Below are 15,986 nucleotides of genomic sequence, written 5' to 3' on the forward strand. Positions count from 1 at the left end.
ATGTGCTCACATTAATTGGAACAAGTCCAATGGCTTTTGGATCAGTGATGATGACACTCGAAGCTGGGGGGCTGATTTGGGCTTCACTTAGACCCAAAGGGGTATGTCAGTCAAGTACCTAGGATGCCAGGTTGGTTTGGGTATCTCTTCTTTGCAGCAGTTTGCTCCGATGTTGGGGAGTATCAAGAGAAAACTTCTTTTTCTGGAGTTCAGCCAGATTAGACCTTGCATCCAGGGTGGTGGTTGTTAGCCAGGTTCTGCTGGCCACAGCTTGGTATGTTTGCTCCTGTTGGTGTTGCTCCAGGGATTGTATCACTCAACTCATAAGGCCTATAAGGAATTTTTTATTGAGCGGGCTAGATGGCACAACAGACACTATTGCCAGGGTGTCTTGGGAGACCTTGATCCTTGCCACACAGGAGGGGGGTCTCAACATCATAGACTTGCAATGCAAGGCTCTACTTTGCAAATTTGTGGTTAGAGACCTTTTGCTTGGGGAGGAGCCTTGGAAAACTTTCTTCATTCAGGGCATTCAGACATGCAGACCCTCCTCAGGTGGAGATTGGATGGATAGCACCAGTTGGATTTTCACCTCAGCCTGTCTCAGATCTCCTTCCTCCCCGCTTTTGGTTGCTATTTTGAAAGCTTGGTCAGGCTTCAGAAGTACCCTTCAGAGAGTTTTCTCTCCTCTCTCGAAGAGATTGATAGGCAACCTATCATGTGGAATGATTGCATACTTGATGAGCATGGTAGGAAACTTGGTTTATCTCATTATATGCAGTGGTCCAACTGGGAGAGAGGCCCAGCCACTTCAGTTGGCTCTTGGAAAGCCTTCAAAAGGCTTTTAGAAGATCATCAGCAACAGTTGGTCGGTCACCTCAGAGGAAGTACTTAGATGAGGGCTTTCTCTAGGACAGGTATTCCTATTCAGGTCATTGCTTTCTTGGGGGCACAGGAGGATGCCTTGGTTTTTTATGTACAGTCAGGTGGCTAGCTATCTTTTTTCCTCAGATGATATTCTTTTGAGCACGCCATTTCAGCCTATCAGGACTATAGGCTATGTGGAATAGGGCAAGGACTTTGCTTGGCATATTGATCTGAGCCCTCGTCTTTCTATTTCGGGTTCATGGAGGTTGTGGCTCTATGGAGGAGTCCCCATAAAGTATCTGCAGTGGGACCCTAGAGAGTGGGAATGGATTGTTGCAGGGAACCAAGAGAGGAGTCTTCCTTTCTTTGGTTACAAGGTCAGTAATGCCAGAAGGTTGTAGATCGGTTGCAGAGGTTGGAGACCTTTCAAAGCCCCTCATTGGGAGGGCTATCAGGTTTCAGTTGACTTGTAGAGATGCTTTTGGCCAAACGGGCGTGGCATAGGCTAAGCACATTTGCACCATGGGAACTTCCCAGGAACTAGTTATCTTCTCCTTTGCATGTATCCTTCCTAACCTCCTGGCATCCTTTCTAAGAACGCTATCGTTTGAAACTTGATTTGTGGAGACAAACCAGCTTAATCACCTTTGAGCAATGTTTGGATCGAAACTCCATTAAATCTTGTGGCTTTGTGACCTGATTACCCTAGCTTCTACTCATGGGTCAAAACTTACCTGAGGTCATGTCTAAATCATCCGTCTGCTTTTTGCCTCCATTATTTTTTTAACTTGGCCTCCAACCTGAAGCTTATCCGTGTTCACTTTTGTAGTTGGGCCCTCTTGAGCAGAGATGGACGTTGGTGGCTACCAGCTGAAAGATTGTCGAGTTCCTCTAGTGTACTAGGATCATATATCCATGAGACTTATATTAGGCCACTAGGCCCAATTCTTATGCTGGCTCTCCTGTCTGATGCAAGGCCTTTACTGTCTTTTTTTGCAAATAAAGTAGGCTGTTGATTATGAGATGATGCTTGTTTGAACAGGTTGTATCTCTTATAAGGCCTGCACTTTGTGTGAACTGTACCATGCCATTGCATCCTGACATAAATGGAGTGTGAGCTTGTACAAAATGTTGCTGTTTTCTATTCTGTTGGCATGATTGGAATGTAACACACTTTCCATAGCTGAAACTTGCAATGTCCAAGTGAAACTTACTTTATATGGCTGAAATAAATCAGTTTGACTTCAGAGCAGTCAACTTTATGCTTGCATGGTGGATGCTCCTTCTGCTGGCATTTTTTTCTTTTGCATGGGAAATTATGTTTATTCACCGGATGGCCTGTTCAGTCTTTTTTTGGGGGAACTAGTTTCTGCTATTTTTTCTGTGCTTTGGGGGATGCATAATCTCCATTTCCACATAGAGGCAATGTTTGGCTTACTTCATAGTAGGGAGCTTCCAAAATGACTGGTTTTTTTTTTGTTTTTTTTTGGGGGGGGGGGGGGATACTTGCAATGCCAAATTCTTAACTTAATATTATGACATCGCAGGGTACAATCAAGACTGCTATAACAGACTCTTTACTATGGCCTGCCCGAAATGTCATTCCTATTGTACCTGGAGACTACAGGTTGCATAAGTGTTACAGAAATATACAAAATAATGTCTCCAGATTTGTGCATTCTGTTTTCTTTATTATTTTTCCTTTCCCAGGAATCTCGAGCTGCGTGTCATGGGAATATTGGAAGTCAAGCTGGTGCAGGGGAAACAGCTGAAAAATAAAGATATTATTGGAAAGTCTGATCCTTTCGCAGAGGTTTACATACGGCCAATTCCAGACCGGATGAAGAGGACCAAAACAATTGTAAACACTCTGCTACCCATGTAACTGAGTATTCCTGTTGAACAGATTTGTACCTTTTATGGCTATGGATTTTGAGGATGCACTGACAATAGTTCTCGCTTTTGTACAGAATAATGACTCCAATCCAATCTGGAATGAGCATTTCAAACTTGTGGTAGAGGATGTTCACACTCAGAAGCTTACAATCAAAGTTTTTGATGACGAGGGGCTCCAAGCAGCCCAGCTGATTGGCTCTGCCCAGTTAGAACTGAGGACTTTGGAGGCTGAGAAACTTGAAGACTTGTGGCTTCCATTGACAAAAGAATCAGGGAAGACAGGAAATGCCAATGCTTATAGAGGGGAGGTGTGCTTTTGCATACTCCAACTCCATATAGTATTATTAGTATAGGACACCTTGCACACTCTTCTGCATTCTGTATGCTTTGATGAAATTGTGTGATTGAATTTGTCTCATATCAGCTTTTTCACTATAAATTGAAAAAATAATGGTATAGTCAAGGCAAATAAATTCCCCCAAAAAACCTACTTCTATTAGATGCTTTAAAAATGATACAAGGTGAGCTTCTATGAGAAGCAGTGGCAAGAAAAGTTCAACCTGACTGCCTTGAAGCCTGCTTCGAAGGTTGCGGCTCACTACATATTGTAACCTAGGAGCAAGTGCTAGCAACTAGTGTGGTGGGATAAACAACTAATGGATTCCTCAATCTATTTAGAGTGTAGAAAATGCCTGCAAGGCAATCTTTGCAGAACTGCTGCCTCTGCTCTGTGTCTTCCTGGAACTGTTTGTATCTTGCTCCCAGAAAGTGTATATGATATCCAGTCAAATGTTGACGAGAGTGCTCACAGGTCGAATATGATGCCCCCCATCACTAGGCAGCACCAGGCTACCTAGATGCCAGGCTACAATGCTGGAAAGGTCTCGTAGGGAATCTTGAACTCTGCTGCCTAGAAGAAGGTGGCCTCATGGATGACTATCTGTGTTGGGGTTACCATCTCTATGGGAAGGCATGCTCCCCCCATCGGCCAGGCATACCACCCCCACGTAAACACATGCCTGATATGCCTTATCCATGACACAATCCTGAGCTCGGATATGCAAAAAAATGCTACTGATGAAGAAGCATCCAAATTGAAGCTTAGAGGGAAGTGATCAAGGGAGGCATTTCCCGGTCGGGAAAACAGCGAGCGGCCGCGAACCTTTTTCCCACCAGAAATGTCAACCACATGTCACTTTCTGAGCTTCGAGGGCCCGAGGGAGTGTGCGTGACCGGCGGCGCAGGTCGTGGACTGGCAGTTGTTGGCAATCGACGGTGTGATGACATTTGGCGCATCATTTGGTTAGTTTGGCGCATCGTTGGATTAGTTTGGTTAGTTTGACAGGCGAATTACGTGGCGCGTGTTGATTAGCTGTGACGCGTGGCTTGTAATACTGCGATGTGTTTGTGACTCTATGCACGATAGCTCTTGCTAAAGGAGAACTTCCTTGGCCAACATAGCCAGAGGTTTTGTGGGAGAGTAAAGTGACTCCTCTCTTCAACAAAGCCTCCCAACCAAATAAGTAACAACACCTTTCACAAAGAATGTCTGCCATCTATTTTTAACATTGACACTGCAAGGGGCCGGTTGCCCAAGTACGTGTCCTCCTCTGAGTGAGCTTGCATAGAGTTGCAAAGAGAGAACCTGAATATTCTGCTAAATCAAGAGTTTAGTAAAAGAAATTAAAGCAACTAGATCATATGTCCCTGTGCCCATGGCACAAATTACGAAATTGGCAATCTGGATGACCTTTCCAGAGAATGAGGAACACCATATAACTAGCCATCACTGCGTAATTATCTCCAAAACTGAGGTCAATAGGATAACCGTGCTATATGGTAGGGATGCCGGGCAGGAACACTGAAGAACGGCAGAATGGGGAAGAGCCCCATGGCAAGGACATTGTTAAAGGATGGCAATGTATCTTTAAGACGATAGCGCCAGACAAATCTCACCAGATATAGGAGCGCGAAGACTGTCATTAGACAAGGTATGGAATCATGAGTGGAGATAATTGTGGTTTCTTCTCTTGAGTAGAATATAGTGCAACACTGCCTTAAGGTCGTGAGAGGTGAGTAGCCCTTGATTTTTGGTGGAAGCCTAGCTCACGGATGCAGAACAGCCACTCATGTCTAAAGAGCGGGTCTGCACATGAATAATAGGTGGCAGGCAAGTACTCTTTGGAACGTTTTGAGTGCATGGTGATATGCTATCTCCAAGTGTAGCATGGGCCGTAGAAGGTGGAAAAGGAGGAGGGATGTGAGAGGAGGAGAATGGAGGTGGAGGAAGGGGCTGTAAGGAGAGAAAGACTGAAGTGGTGGCTGAGGGCTGTATGTGAGAGGAAGGTCGTGGAGGAGGAATGTGAGGATAGCGAGGAGTCAAAATGATGGATGGCGGACAGGATCAGGAAGGTTTTTGAGAGTGGCAGAGGCAAAATTCACTTAAGCAGCTGGAGGACAGTGCATTTTACTAAGATATGGAAGGTGGAACAGGGTGGGAAAACTTCTAGTTGACTATCTGCTGTCAACCCTCATCCTCAACATAATACTAACCCACTTTATCAAATAACAGAATAAAAGGTTTCAGTCAATTTGTAAAGGCATGTGACGTTGTTGACTAATCACAGAGAGACCCAGTTTCAAATATTAGCAGAAAAAATTGTTTAACTTTCTGTGTTTTAAATCATATTTAAGAACGTGGACTTACCAAGGAAGCAAATTGCATTGCAGGTGCACGTGGAGCTTATATACCACCCTCTGGATGAGGAAGTAAAACATGATGCTTTTTTATCTAAGACATCTATTCCTTCCATGCCTCTAACATCTTTAGAGAAATTAATCACTTCAGACGTGAATGGCTTCAGCCAATCACCTTTCAAGTCATTGGTGAAGGAGGGGGCTGTTATACGTGGAATACTTTCCGTTACTGTGGTTCGAGCACAGAACTTGATGGCGACTGACTTCGACAACAAATCTGACCCATATGTGGTCCTTAAAATGAAGAAAAGTGATGCACGAAAGACAACTAGAGTAAGAGAAACTATACTCTTTTGGATTATCTTTCTCTCTGTCGAGTGATCTTTGCTGAAATTTATAAGCCACTTAGATGAAGGTCAGGAGGATCCGTTTTTGGTTTGCAGGTGATCACCAAATGCACAGATCCTGAATGGAATCAGACTTTTGACATTATGGTTGAAGATGCTTTACATGAGATGCTCTTACTGGAAGTGTTTGACCACGACACCTTTATAGAGGTACAAAGTGCAGAAATTCCATGTCATGTCAATGTAATTTTATAGCAAATCTGAATCTTCTCTGGCATTAGATGCTTGCTTGTAGGTATGCTAATGCACACTTTGAAGTTTTCCTTGAGTTTGGTAAACCTTGAACTTAGCACTCATGCTTACACAACTAATGGATGCTTTGGAATTACAAGCCCTGGAAATTCAGGATTTGCATAGTGCTCAGAGAGAACATCGTATCGAAGTCATGTTAGGTAAGTTTAGAGGGACACTGTGCAGAGATTTCTTTTTGACCAAAGATATTATAGCAAATGGCATATATATAGCTTAGCCTGTTTGAAACTAGAGGCATCAAGACGAATAGAGCCTAAATTTAGGAGTCTTTGGCATCCTTTCTATGCTCAGATGGATCCATCCTTTGTTCATAGAACTTGGGTCATTGGGTACTACGTTTTTGAATCATTTCATGAATGGAAGATATGTGGCCCTAAGTGTACTCAAACAAGTTGTCACGTCTGAAAAGCCCCACTGTTCTTGTGCAGGAATATTCACTATCTTAGCTGCACATAAAATGCATTATCTTTTTTTCCCCAGAAAAAACAAATGCATTATCTATGCGAGTGCATGAATGCATTATGCTCCTACCGTTTAGGAGAGTCTTCCTATGGATTTGTTGAGAGTTCCTAAATCGAAGACAAGTCGTCATCTTAGTGCATCCATCTCCTGTAGCATGTGATCCTTTTCTTTCTCTGCTTGGGCTTGCCCATATACTATCTCATGATGCCATTTGGCTAGGAACTCTGCATAAGTTTCCTCTTTTTCTTTTTTTCCATTTTTTTTCAATGAAAAGACTTCAATTAAGTATGAAAGAAACCCCAAGCGCGAAGCTCATGGCAGAAATACATCATGCAAGGCATGAGAAAACACCTTGAGTGGGTAAAAAGCGTGCGCATCATAGAGCACTAGAAAACTCCAACACAGGAGCAAATTGCTGCGAAGGAGAGATACACACACCGACCTGGCAGCCCAAGTACCTATCAGAGTCACCCCTCTGGATCCATGTGAGACCGAAATCAGTCCCCCCAATCTGTACTGTCGTCATCTCTTTCTAGAAGCCATTGGACTTATTGCAAATGAGCTACATAACAAAATAAATCCAAGGATACCCCGAAAGAAGTGAGATTCTGTGGAGTGACATCCAAAAAAACAGCAATTTCATCCGCAAGCTCATTGTCCAAGATGTCCTCATCTTATCTTAGGGGAAGTCTTAGACCAATAATGTTAGCCTGAGATCTCAAGAAGATTCTCATTGCTTCAGTCACAAACAAATAAAGAAAAGGGGCAAGAGGGCATCCTTGTCAGACCTGATCTCGAAATCTGAAATCTCTCTCCCGTGTTCCCCTTTGATAAGCATTTGGTTGTGGGATTATTTGTACAAAGAAGAACCCCTATGATCTAAGCATCTAAAATCCAAAACATACAAAAGTATCATCCAGAAAACCCCAATCTACTATGTCATAATCTTTCTCAAAATCCAAGAGTAGAATGGCAAGCTTTTAACCACTCTCTGCATAGCTTAATCCAAAGCCTCCCAAAATGAAAAGATACTATAAAAAATGCTTCGGCCATGCACAAAGCCCGTCTACGTACCGTGAATGAGATGAAAGAATGGGCTGCTAACACAAATTGATTGGCCCAAATTTTGTAGAAGGTGCCCAAAAGACTGATTGGCTTCCATTGGGAAACGAAATTTCTGCAGGCCCCCTTTGGGATAAGATAAATGAGACCCTCTATAAGTGAATCATGCATAGTACGGGAGTCCACATGTTCTGCAGGGCGAAGGTAACATGGTCTGCAATCATGTCCCAAAAAGCAATGAAAATGGAGGGGTGTCAACTCAGCGCCCAAAGGTGCTGCCAATCTGACATTGATCCTGGTTGCCCATGATCTCGACTCTGTCGGAAAAGAGAGCCATCTGGACGTTGAAGCATGATGTGGTCATTAAAATATTAGGGTCAGACACAATGACCCTAACTCTAGGAAACCCATCTGATTTGATCGCCTCTACTGCAAAAGAGGGTAAAATAGGGAATGACAGGATCTCTGACCTTAACTCCCCGTCAGGTGTCACTCTTCTGTGCGTTGGTTCTCTCACCGCCCTACCCATGTGCCGCTTCGTGCAGCGCCTATCCTGTTGCCCTCTTCCGTGCAGTCTGCGCTGGATCGTCTACCTTTCCTTCTCTTTTCCAGAGGTCTTCTCTTCCTCTTTCCTCCCCTGCAGTGGACCATCAGCTCTCTAATACCAAATGTGAAGATCCAAACTTACAAGAAGGTAAATGGGTGCAATGCATGCAGAATTGCGGTGTTGATTGGGCCCTCCAATGGGGGAGGGGCGCCTTGATGAGAGTACTTGTTTCTATTCTTCCTGAGAGAGAGATTGTGGATGAATGCAAGATGGCAGAGAGAAAGCTATGTGAGATCACAATGAAAAGGGGATACCCTTTCATTAATGCCCCTTGAGATCACTCCAGGTTCATCTTCCCATTTAGACCTACCCATAGCCTACGTACCATTTAATACACTCTAATGCACCCTTCCCTTTCCTACTCTCCCATTTAGACCTACCCTTAGCCTACGTTTTATTTAATACACTCTAATGCACCCTTCCCTTTCCTACTCTCCCTAGGACCTAGACATGTTTGTGCGCATCTTTATTAATAACCATTGCCCTACATACCATTTAATACACTCTAATGCAACTCTAATGCATCCTTCCCTTTCCTACTCTCCCATTTAGACCTACCCTTAGCCTACGTACCATTTAATATGCTCTAATGCACCCTTCCCTTTGCCTTGAGATCACTCAAGGTTTATCTTCCCATTTAGACCTACCCTTAGCCTACGTACCATTTAATACACTCTAATGCACCCTTCCCTTTCCTACTCTCCCTAGGACCTAGACACGTATGTGCGCATCTTTATTAATAACCATTGGCGAATGTTCTTTAGATTTAGCGGCACCATTTACACCACTAGATCGATCATAAATACAAACAACCCCACCATCAAAATTGGCACCTAATATAATAATGTTCTAATGACTATTTATTAACTAAATAGTAATTTCTCTTGTTGTGACACGTCAGAGAAGCCAATAGAAGACCATAGTATTCAGCAGCCTTTGGATGCTCCAAATCAGGTCCAGGATCAGCCTATCACACATGGGATGTGCAGGAAGTTGTCGGAGAAGAGAGGGCTGCTTCATTGGAAGCTAGAACAATCCTTGAGTGGATGCTACAAACTCTATAGAAGAGTAGACTTTGAGCCCCTCTCTCTAGTATAACAAGGGGAGGTGGAGCAAAGGTTTTTGATTCAGCTTGGATGAATTCATTGTGTGATACGGACGAACCAAACAATTTTGCTGATGCTCAAGCTAGTAAGCATTGGATGAGGGCCATGGAGTTAGAACTAGATTCTATCATGAAGAACAATACATGGGTACTCGTGGATTTGCCCATAGGGAAGAAAGCAATTGGGACAAAGTGGGTGTACAAGATCAAAAGAAAATATGATGGTACCATTGATAGGTACAAAGAACGGTTGGTTGCCAAGGGCTATTCTCAGCACAAGAGGATAGACTCTTATGAAACCTTTTCCCCAAATTCCAAGATGACTGCCATTAGATGTGTTGTTTCGTTTGCTGCTCATTTTGGGTGGAAAGTACATCATTTGGATATACAAACAGACCTTCTCAATGGGTACTCCTAGGAATATGTGCATGTGAGTCAGCTTGTTGGTTTTCAGATGCCTGGTCAGGAAGATAAAGTATGCAAACTCCTTAAAAAACTTCATGGACTGAAACAAGCCCCACGGGCTGGTATGAGAAAATTCACACATTTGTTACCAATCAAGTTCTACAGTCCATGGAGAGTACCCTTTATGTCGAGAAGGACAAGAAGGATTTGTTGATTGTCGTCCTATACGTGTGGATGATATGCTGCTCAGGCACAAATGACGAGAAAATTGCAGAAATCAAGAAGGATCTTGAAGCTTCATTTGAGATATCTATTTTGGGGCTCTTACACTATTATTTGGGCATCCAAGTTATCCAAGCAGATGAAGGTATTGTGCTCAAACAGTCAAAATACATTCAAGGACTGCTAGAAAGGTTTAATTTTTAGGACTGCAAACCTATTTCATCTCCCATGGAGCCAGGGTTGAGCCTGTCCATGCATGATGCGGGTGAACCTTTTGATGTTGTATACAGTCAGACTCTTGGATGCCTTACTTACCATTGCAAACCATTCAGATATTCAGTTCAATATATTCCAGTTGAGCACAGCCCAAAGACACAGCATTGGTGTGTTGTGAAGCATGTTTTCAGATACTTGCAGGGGACACAGTCTCTTGGTTTGTTCTATGCTAGGGGGGTGTCTCTAACTTGCATGTTTTCACTGATTCAGATTGGGCTGGAAATTATGATGCCAAACATTCCACCAGTGGAAATTGTTTCTTTATTGGCAGTTCATACATTGCTTGGTTGAGCAAGAACAATCCACGGTGGCAACATCATCTTGTGAATCTGTGTATAGGGCAGCCTTCACAACTACTGCTGAATGTGTATGGATGATGAGAGTGATGGCAGATCTTTAGGGTAGTTTGCAGCCATCAACTCCCATACCATCTACTCCCATACTCACTGAGAAGCAGAGTGCTATTTGCAGTGGCATTGAGATCCAGTATGACAGCCCCTTTGTACTTCATTCTTGCAACGTCAATTCAGTATTGCTCCATGTTTTTGCTCTCCCCTCCATTTTGACTTCTCACAAATTTGGTCCCATGAACCTTCCCATCATATCTACCTAATAAGGCACTCAACTCAGTTGACTCTGCACTGTTTGGATGGTGCATATGGAACTGTAGGTAAGCTTGGACCAAAGAGGAGGTGTAAGTGAACCTTTGGCCAAAGGAGTGAAACAAATTTTGGTTGCAAGAAATAATGAAATCTGCACACAATTGCTCCTTTGTTGCCATATATGAAACAACATCAACTTGATGAATCCTATGAGCTTGATCTCGAAAGCAAAGAGTATTCATAATAAATATAAGCTCTCTTTTTTGTAAAGAGAGAAATTCTATTAAGTATGACCGAAATACAAGAATCCGAGACAAACTCCTATGACAAGCTCATACAAAAATCAAAAGAAATGAGTTGTCACAACCAATCAGAGAGTGGAAATGTGACGAAGGTCTTGTGGTAGACCATGGTTCCACTCCCAAAAAGGTGCCCTCCTGGCCACAACAGCATGGGAGGAGCTCTGAATCCCAGGTGAGGTTGTGGATGAAAATTATGGGGGAGCCGCTTTCTAGTGGGGCTGTGGACTTTGCTACGTGGGATTGACAATAGAGAAAGCATGACCGAAGCCACAAGCAACTAAAAGTTGAAGCTGAATCAGCCTCTTCCTCTTGGACATAGCTTGAAGTGTTATCTTTCTACCCCTTTTGGTCAAGCACTAGGTCATGTCTCCCTTCGTCATCTTAGCTCAATAGGATTGTGGGCCTTGCTGGTCTCTCTTGATCCATTGCCTCTTGCACTTAGCAATGGTCTTGCTTTACCACTAGTTCCATTTGCCAATGCTTTTGCACGTGTAGAGGTTCCGTCTTGATCCCTTGTACTCATCTGTTGCTGGTGATGAAACTAGTCAAAATGGCATCTCGCACTGCCTTAGGCTGGTGCTTCTCTCTATGTGCAGGAGACCCATGTGGAAAGATAAGGAACCTGGAAGAATTAAGGAGAGACAGGTGAGTACGAGAAGCACCTAAAGATGCTGGTTGAATGAGGATCACTTTTTTTTTCTCAGATGACTCTTTTTTCTTGTATGAAGCAGCTGGATGGAGTATTAATAGCTCTTGGTCATATGAATCTCCTCTACTCCACTCCAAGGCATGAAGACGATGCTAAAGAGGAGGGAATGGACACCAGGCTATTGGAGTGCTATTCTTCATCCTCGAATCACATTCACAAATTACTCTACTCATATAAATTTCCATCCTCGATTTTTATTCATCCTGCTTGTCTCCATTCCAAAGGATAAGGAAGCCCCCTCTTCCTTACATCATGCTCCTCTTATTTTTTCTGTATTTTGATGAGAGTAGAAAGGCTGGACATCTGGGTGAGAAGATGATGCAATATGTGGCTAGGTGGAAGAGGATGTTTTTGCAGCTTGCAGGGTCCTCAACACAGAAATCAACTCTCTTTTTTCTGTATTGCATGTAATGTGCATTCTTTTCTCTTTCCCACTCTATACAGTACAGATGAAGAGGGCTGACGAAGGTGGGAAGTCAGAAGGGGACTATTTGCAAGAAGTAGAGAGGGGAAGGAGGAGGGACAGCAAGGTGGTGACATAGGGCAAGAAGAAGGTGACACAGGGGAAGGAGAGTGCAGCAAGGAGGGGGCAGAAGAGTGGGTGACAAAGGGGGGCAAAAAGGAGTGAACAAAGGGGGCATAGAGAAGGGGGTGATAAAGGGGTGGGAAGGAGGCAGAAAGGATTTGATGAAGGGTGCAGAACAAGAGTTGACGAAGGGGCAGAAGGTAACAGAAAGGAGGTGAAGAAGAGGGGCAAAGGAGAGGGTGACAAGGGGGAAGAAGGTGGGCAGCAAGGAAGTACCAAGGGGAGAGAAGAATGACGAGGGAGGAGAGGGGGACAGAAGGAGAGGGTGGCGGGGAAGAAGATGGGCAGCAATGGAGTGATGATGAAGCGGGGGAGGAGGGTGACAAAGGGATGAAAAGGAATGAGAGCAAAAACTAGTTCCAACCCCTAAACTGCACTGTGATGGAAGAGAGAACCCTTTCCTTAACATCTAAAACCAGTATTGGCGAGTCTCATTTTGAGCAATATCCAAACAGAGCGAATGAGGACGTGCATAATGCCATGTCATACCATACTCCTTCAATTGGAAAAAACACTGCAATCCCACACTCTGAGGAATGTCTTTGCTCTGAGTCTAGCTGCTTGGGAGTTTTTGGAACATCTGTCCCACTAGCTCATCTACATGTGGAAAGTCTCTCATAAAATCTGGGAAAGATCTCTCTGTCATCTAGCAAACCCCCTCCCATGACCTGTCTGTAACGTGCACATCAAAATCCTCCAAAGCAAGAAGTTGGAGACCAATTTCTGAATGGGTACATATTGTGGACTTGTGTACTGGACTCACTGTATCACTAAACAGATAAGAGATCTCAGTGAATGTCTCTGAGGACCTGAGGTGGAGAACATCCAGTCGAAATGGTTCCACCTAGCACAATGAAGCATGTCTTGTTGAGACTTCCCATAGCGCTCCTCCATAGGTAAGAGCCACGGGATGACAAGAAGAAGCTGAAATCAAGTAGCATATCCTGCTCCAAATATGCCTTAGTTTTAAATGCACATGTAGTAGAGGAGTAACCTAACAAGCTGGTTTTGTAATATCGAGCTACAGAACAAGCATTCGCAGCAGACATGGGTTTCTTTTTTTATGGCTGATCTTTTGTAAACAGCAACTGTGTGTTTTTTTTTTGTCTCATCTAGACAGCCTCTGGATTTTGCATTGGTGTTTGTTGATATTGTGTAGACAGCAGTGACCACCTCATTGAACATCTCGAATGCTCGTGTTTCTGCTTGTGGGTGAAAAGAGGGCCTCTGATGCTTGAAAGTACTTAGAGTAAGCCAAGATGAAAGGGTGGTGTGACCTTGGGATTGGTTTGCCTGCTGAGAGGGGTTCCAGGTGATGGAGGTGGATGACTCAGATATCTGCAAGTGCGAATGCAGAAGGTTAACAAAGTATGAGTGTGTGATTTGATTTTAGTCTACTTAGTTCTATAGTCGGGTAACAAGATCCGTAGGTCTGAGCGTGTTTGCGAGTTAGCAATATGTGTGATTAGTCTATAAGGTCTTCTATTTTGTAAACACCCAACAAGGCTGTGTAGCCTGAGTGTATTTTGGTTATTGTGATGCTCTGAATGATCAACCTGAGGATGGAAATAATAATTGGATTTACATGTAGATGTAGCCTGGTGCGATCTACTTGCTTTAATGATCTTTAAGCCTGGAAGTCAATTTTTTCTCATCCTGTTGTAAATGATACAGTTACTAGTGCTCTATGTGTCTTTGCACTGAAGTCCCTTCGTCATTTTTGGATTCATCGTACAAACAATACACTTAGGAATCCACCCCATCTGGTTGGCACATTTATATAGAGTACAAGCTGCTATCCTTGGTACTGGTTGGTACATTTATGTGGAATACAGATGCTGCTATCCTTGGTACTAACCAGAGTTACCAGGATACAGAAGCTAGTACCCATGAGTCATTTTTGTGCATTTCATCCAAACTGCTACACTTTCTGCTTCTGTGCATGCAATGTTCCACTGCAAATTAAACAAGCAACCTGTGAAGAGCAATCACTTTCACGACAGGTTCTACAGGTGTGCACTTTTAAACATGTTTAGTCAAAAATATTTTTTTTTGTAGAGATCACTTTGGACTTGGTCAAGATTTTATTTAATGACCTAAACATGATTTTTTCTTTAGTTTTTGGCACGGTGAGCAGAAGTATTTTTGCCTTTCATAGTTTCTCCCTTGTAAGCAGAGAATATTACTTTCAGAGAATTCAAAGCACACAAAAGAATGGCAGGATGGCTGGTTTGGGGGGTTGGCCAATTATAGGGCAGGATCAATTCTCTAGAAGCAGAATGCTGAGCTTTTACCTGAAATGGTTGTTGCAGAGATCTTTGGGCAAATGCGCTCTGACCCTGACTAGAGTATTACGAGAAGGAGAATATAGTACAGAGGTGCAACTACTTGGGGCAAAAACTGGTCTGATTTTCTTGCAGTTGAAGTGGATACAACCTATTCCCCCGGACCTTCAATATCTTTAATAGGAGTGGGTAAGATGTCAGATGGGAGGAAGGATCTTAACTATTGTGAAAGCAATAAACCACATGCAACAAAGAATCAATATTCTGCAAAATGCCATCATTGTAAACAGGAACGCATATTGAGCATGTAAAGAAATGGGATGGCAATAGGCAAAAAAGGGCAATGTAACCTTTTTTTTTCTTATTATTTATTCCTTCTGTGAACGTGAGTTTCTCTGATTATTTACGTCATCAAAGGGTTCCCCTATTTAGAGAGTGTTTTCCTTAATGGAGCATATGTGTGGCTAACTGGCTGTACTCGCATCTCTCGTTTCTGCTTAGTTGTAAGTGTGTGTGTGTGTGTGGTGTGTGTGTGTGTGTGAGAGAGAGAGTGACCTCTGCTGTTCAGCCTCGTCAAGGTTTCCATACAGCCTCCCCCTTCTGTCCATACACCTGTACGGTCCCCGTACAGCGTTCGCACGCTGTTCGTACGTCCGTACAAACCTAGGTTGCAAATTTCGTATAGGTTAGGTGGACGTACCTCCGTGCAGCTCTGCTCGCAGTTCCATACAGTCCCGTCTGCATCTCCAGGAGGACCACGTCTGCAGCTCCGTACACGTTTGTTGTCTATGTACTTCTCCGTACAGTCCTGTGTCTGTACGCTCTTTTTTTCCTTTTTGTCTTGTCGTATTTCAACCATGGCTTCAGGTTTGGACGTTTGTACATATGCTCGAAAAGAAAGACCCGCAGATGCTAAGCGCCGCCTATCAGACCCTACATCACAAGATGATGAACTTACTATGGAAGCTCAGCACATGTTTGACACCCTTAAGGATGACTTTCAGCAGTCACGACAGGAATGGGGCAAACCAGTTCCAGAGGTCACGTATAAATTGAAATTGCCGTCCCTCGTGAATCCTCTCAGGAAGTTGTCTCAAACTGCGGTTATAATTTCCTTTTCAGGAAGAATCCCAGCGGCCGGTGATGTCGCACAGTGGATTAAGTCCATCCTTGGAGGATGCTTTGTAGAGGGAGTGTATTTTGCTTCCAGAGGCTTTTATGAGGTGCATTTATCAGATACTTCA

The 15,986-nt window shown here is 43.5% G+C and overlaps 1 protein-coding gene across 2 annotated transcripts in view; it reads left to right on the forward strand.

Moving 5' to 3' along the window:
- The window catches only part of LOC147894632 (synaptotagmin-5-like), a 45,779-nt gene extending 30,653 nt beyond the window's left edge, over positions 1-15,126 (forward strand). For both annotated transcript variants that reach the window (XM_087385157.1, XM_087385158.1), the window contains exons 8-13: positions 2,415-2,494; positions 2,578-2,728; positions 2,838-3,071; positions 5,494-5,793; positions 5,904-6,017; positions 14,770-15,126. In XM_087385157.1, coding sequence (XP_087241283.1) covers positions 2,415-2,494; positions 2,578-2,728; positions 2,838-3,071; positions 5,494-5,793; positions 5,904-6,017; positions 14,770-14,922 — 1,032 coding nt within the window. In that variant the 3' untranslated portion in view covers positions 14,923-15,126. The remainder of the gene's footprint in view (positions 1-2,414; positions 2,495-2,577; positions 2,729-2,837; positions 3,072-5,493; positions 5,794-5,903; positions 6,018-14,769) is intronic.
- Positions 15,127-15,986: the final 860 nt, after the last annotated feature.

This window comes from Dipteris shenzhenensis, chromosome 14 (assembly GCF_047967505.1).
Source record: "Dipteris shenzhenensis isolate YYH24624 ecotype China chromosome 14, Dip_SZ_1.0, whole genome shotgun sequence".
NCBI classification, from domain to species: Eukaryota; Viridiplantae; Streptophyta; class Polypodiopsida; order Gleicheniales; family Dipteridaceae; genus Dipteris; species Dipteris shenzhenensis.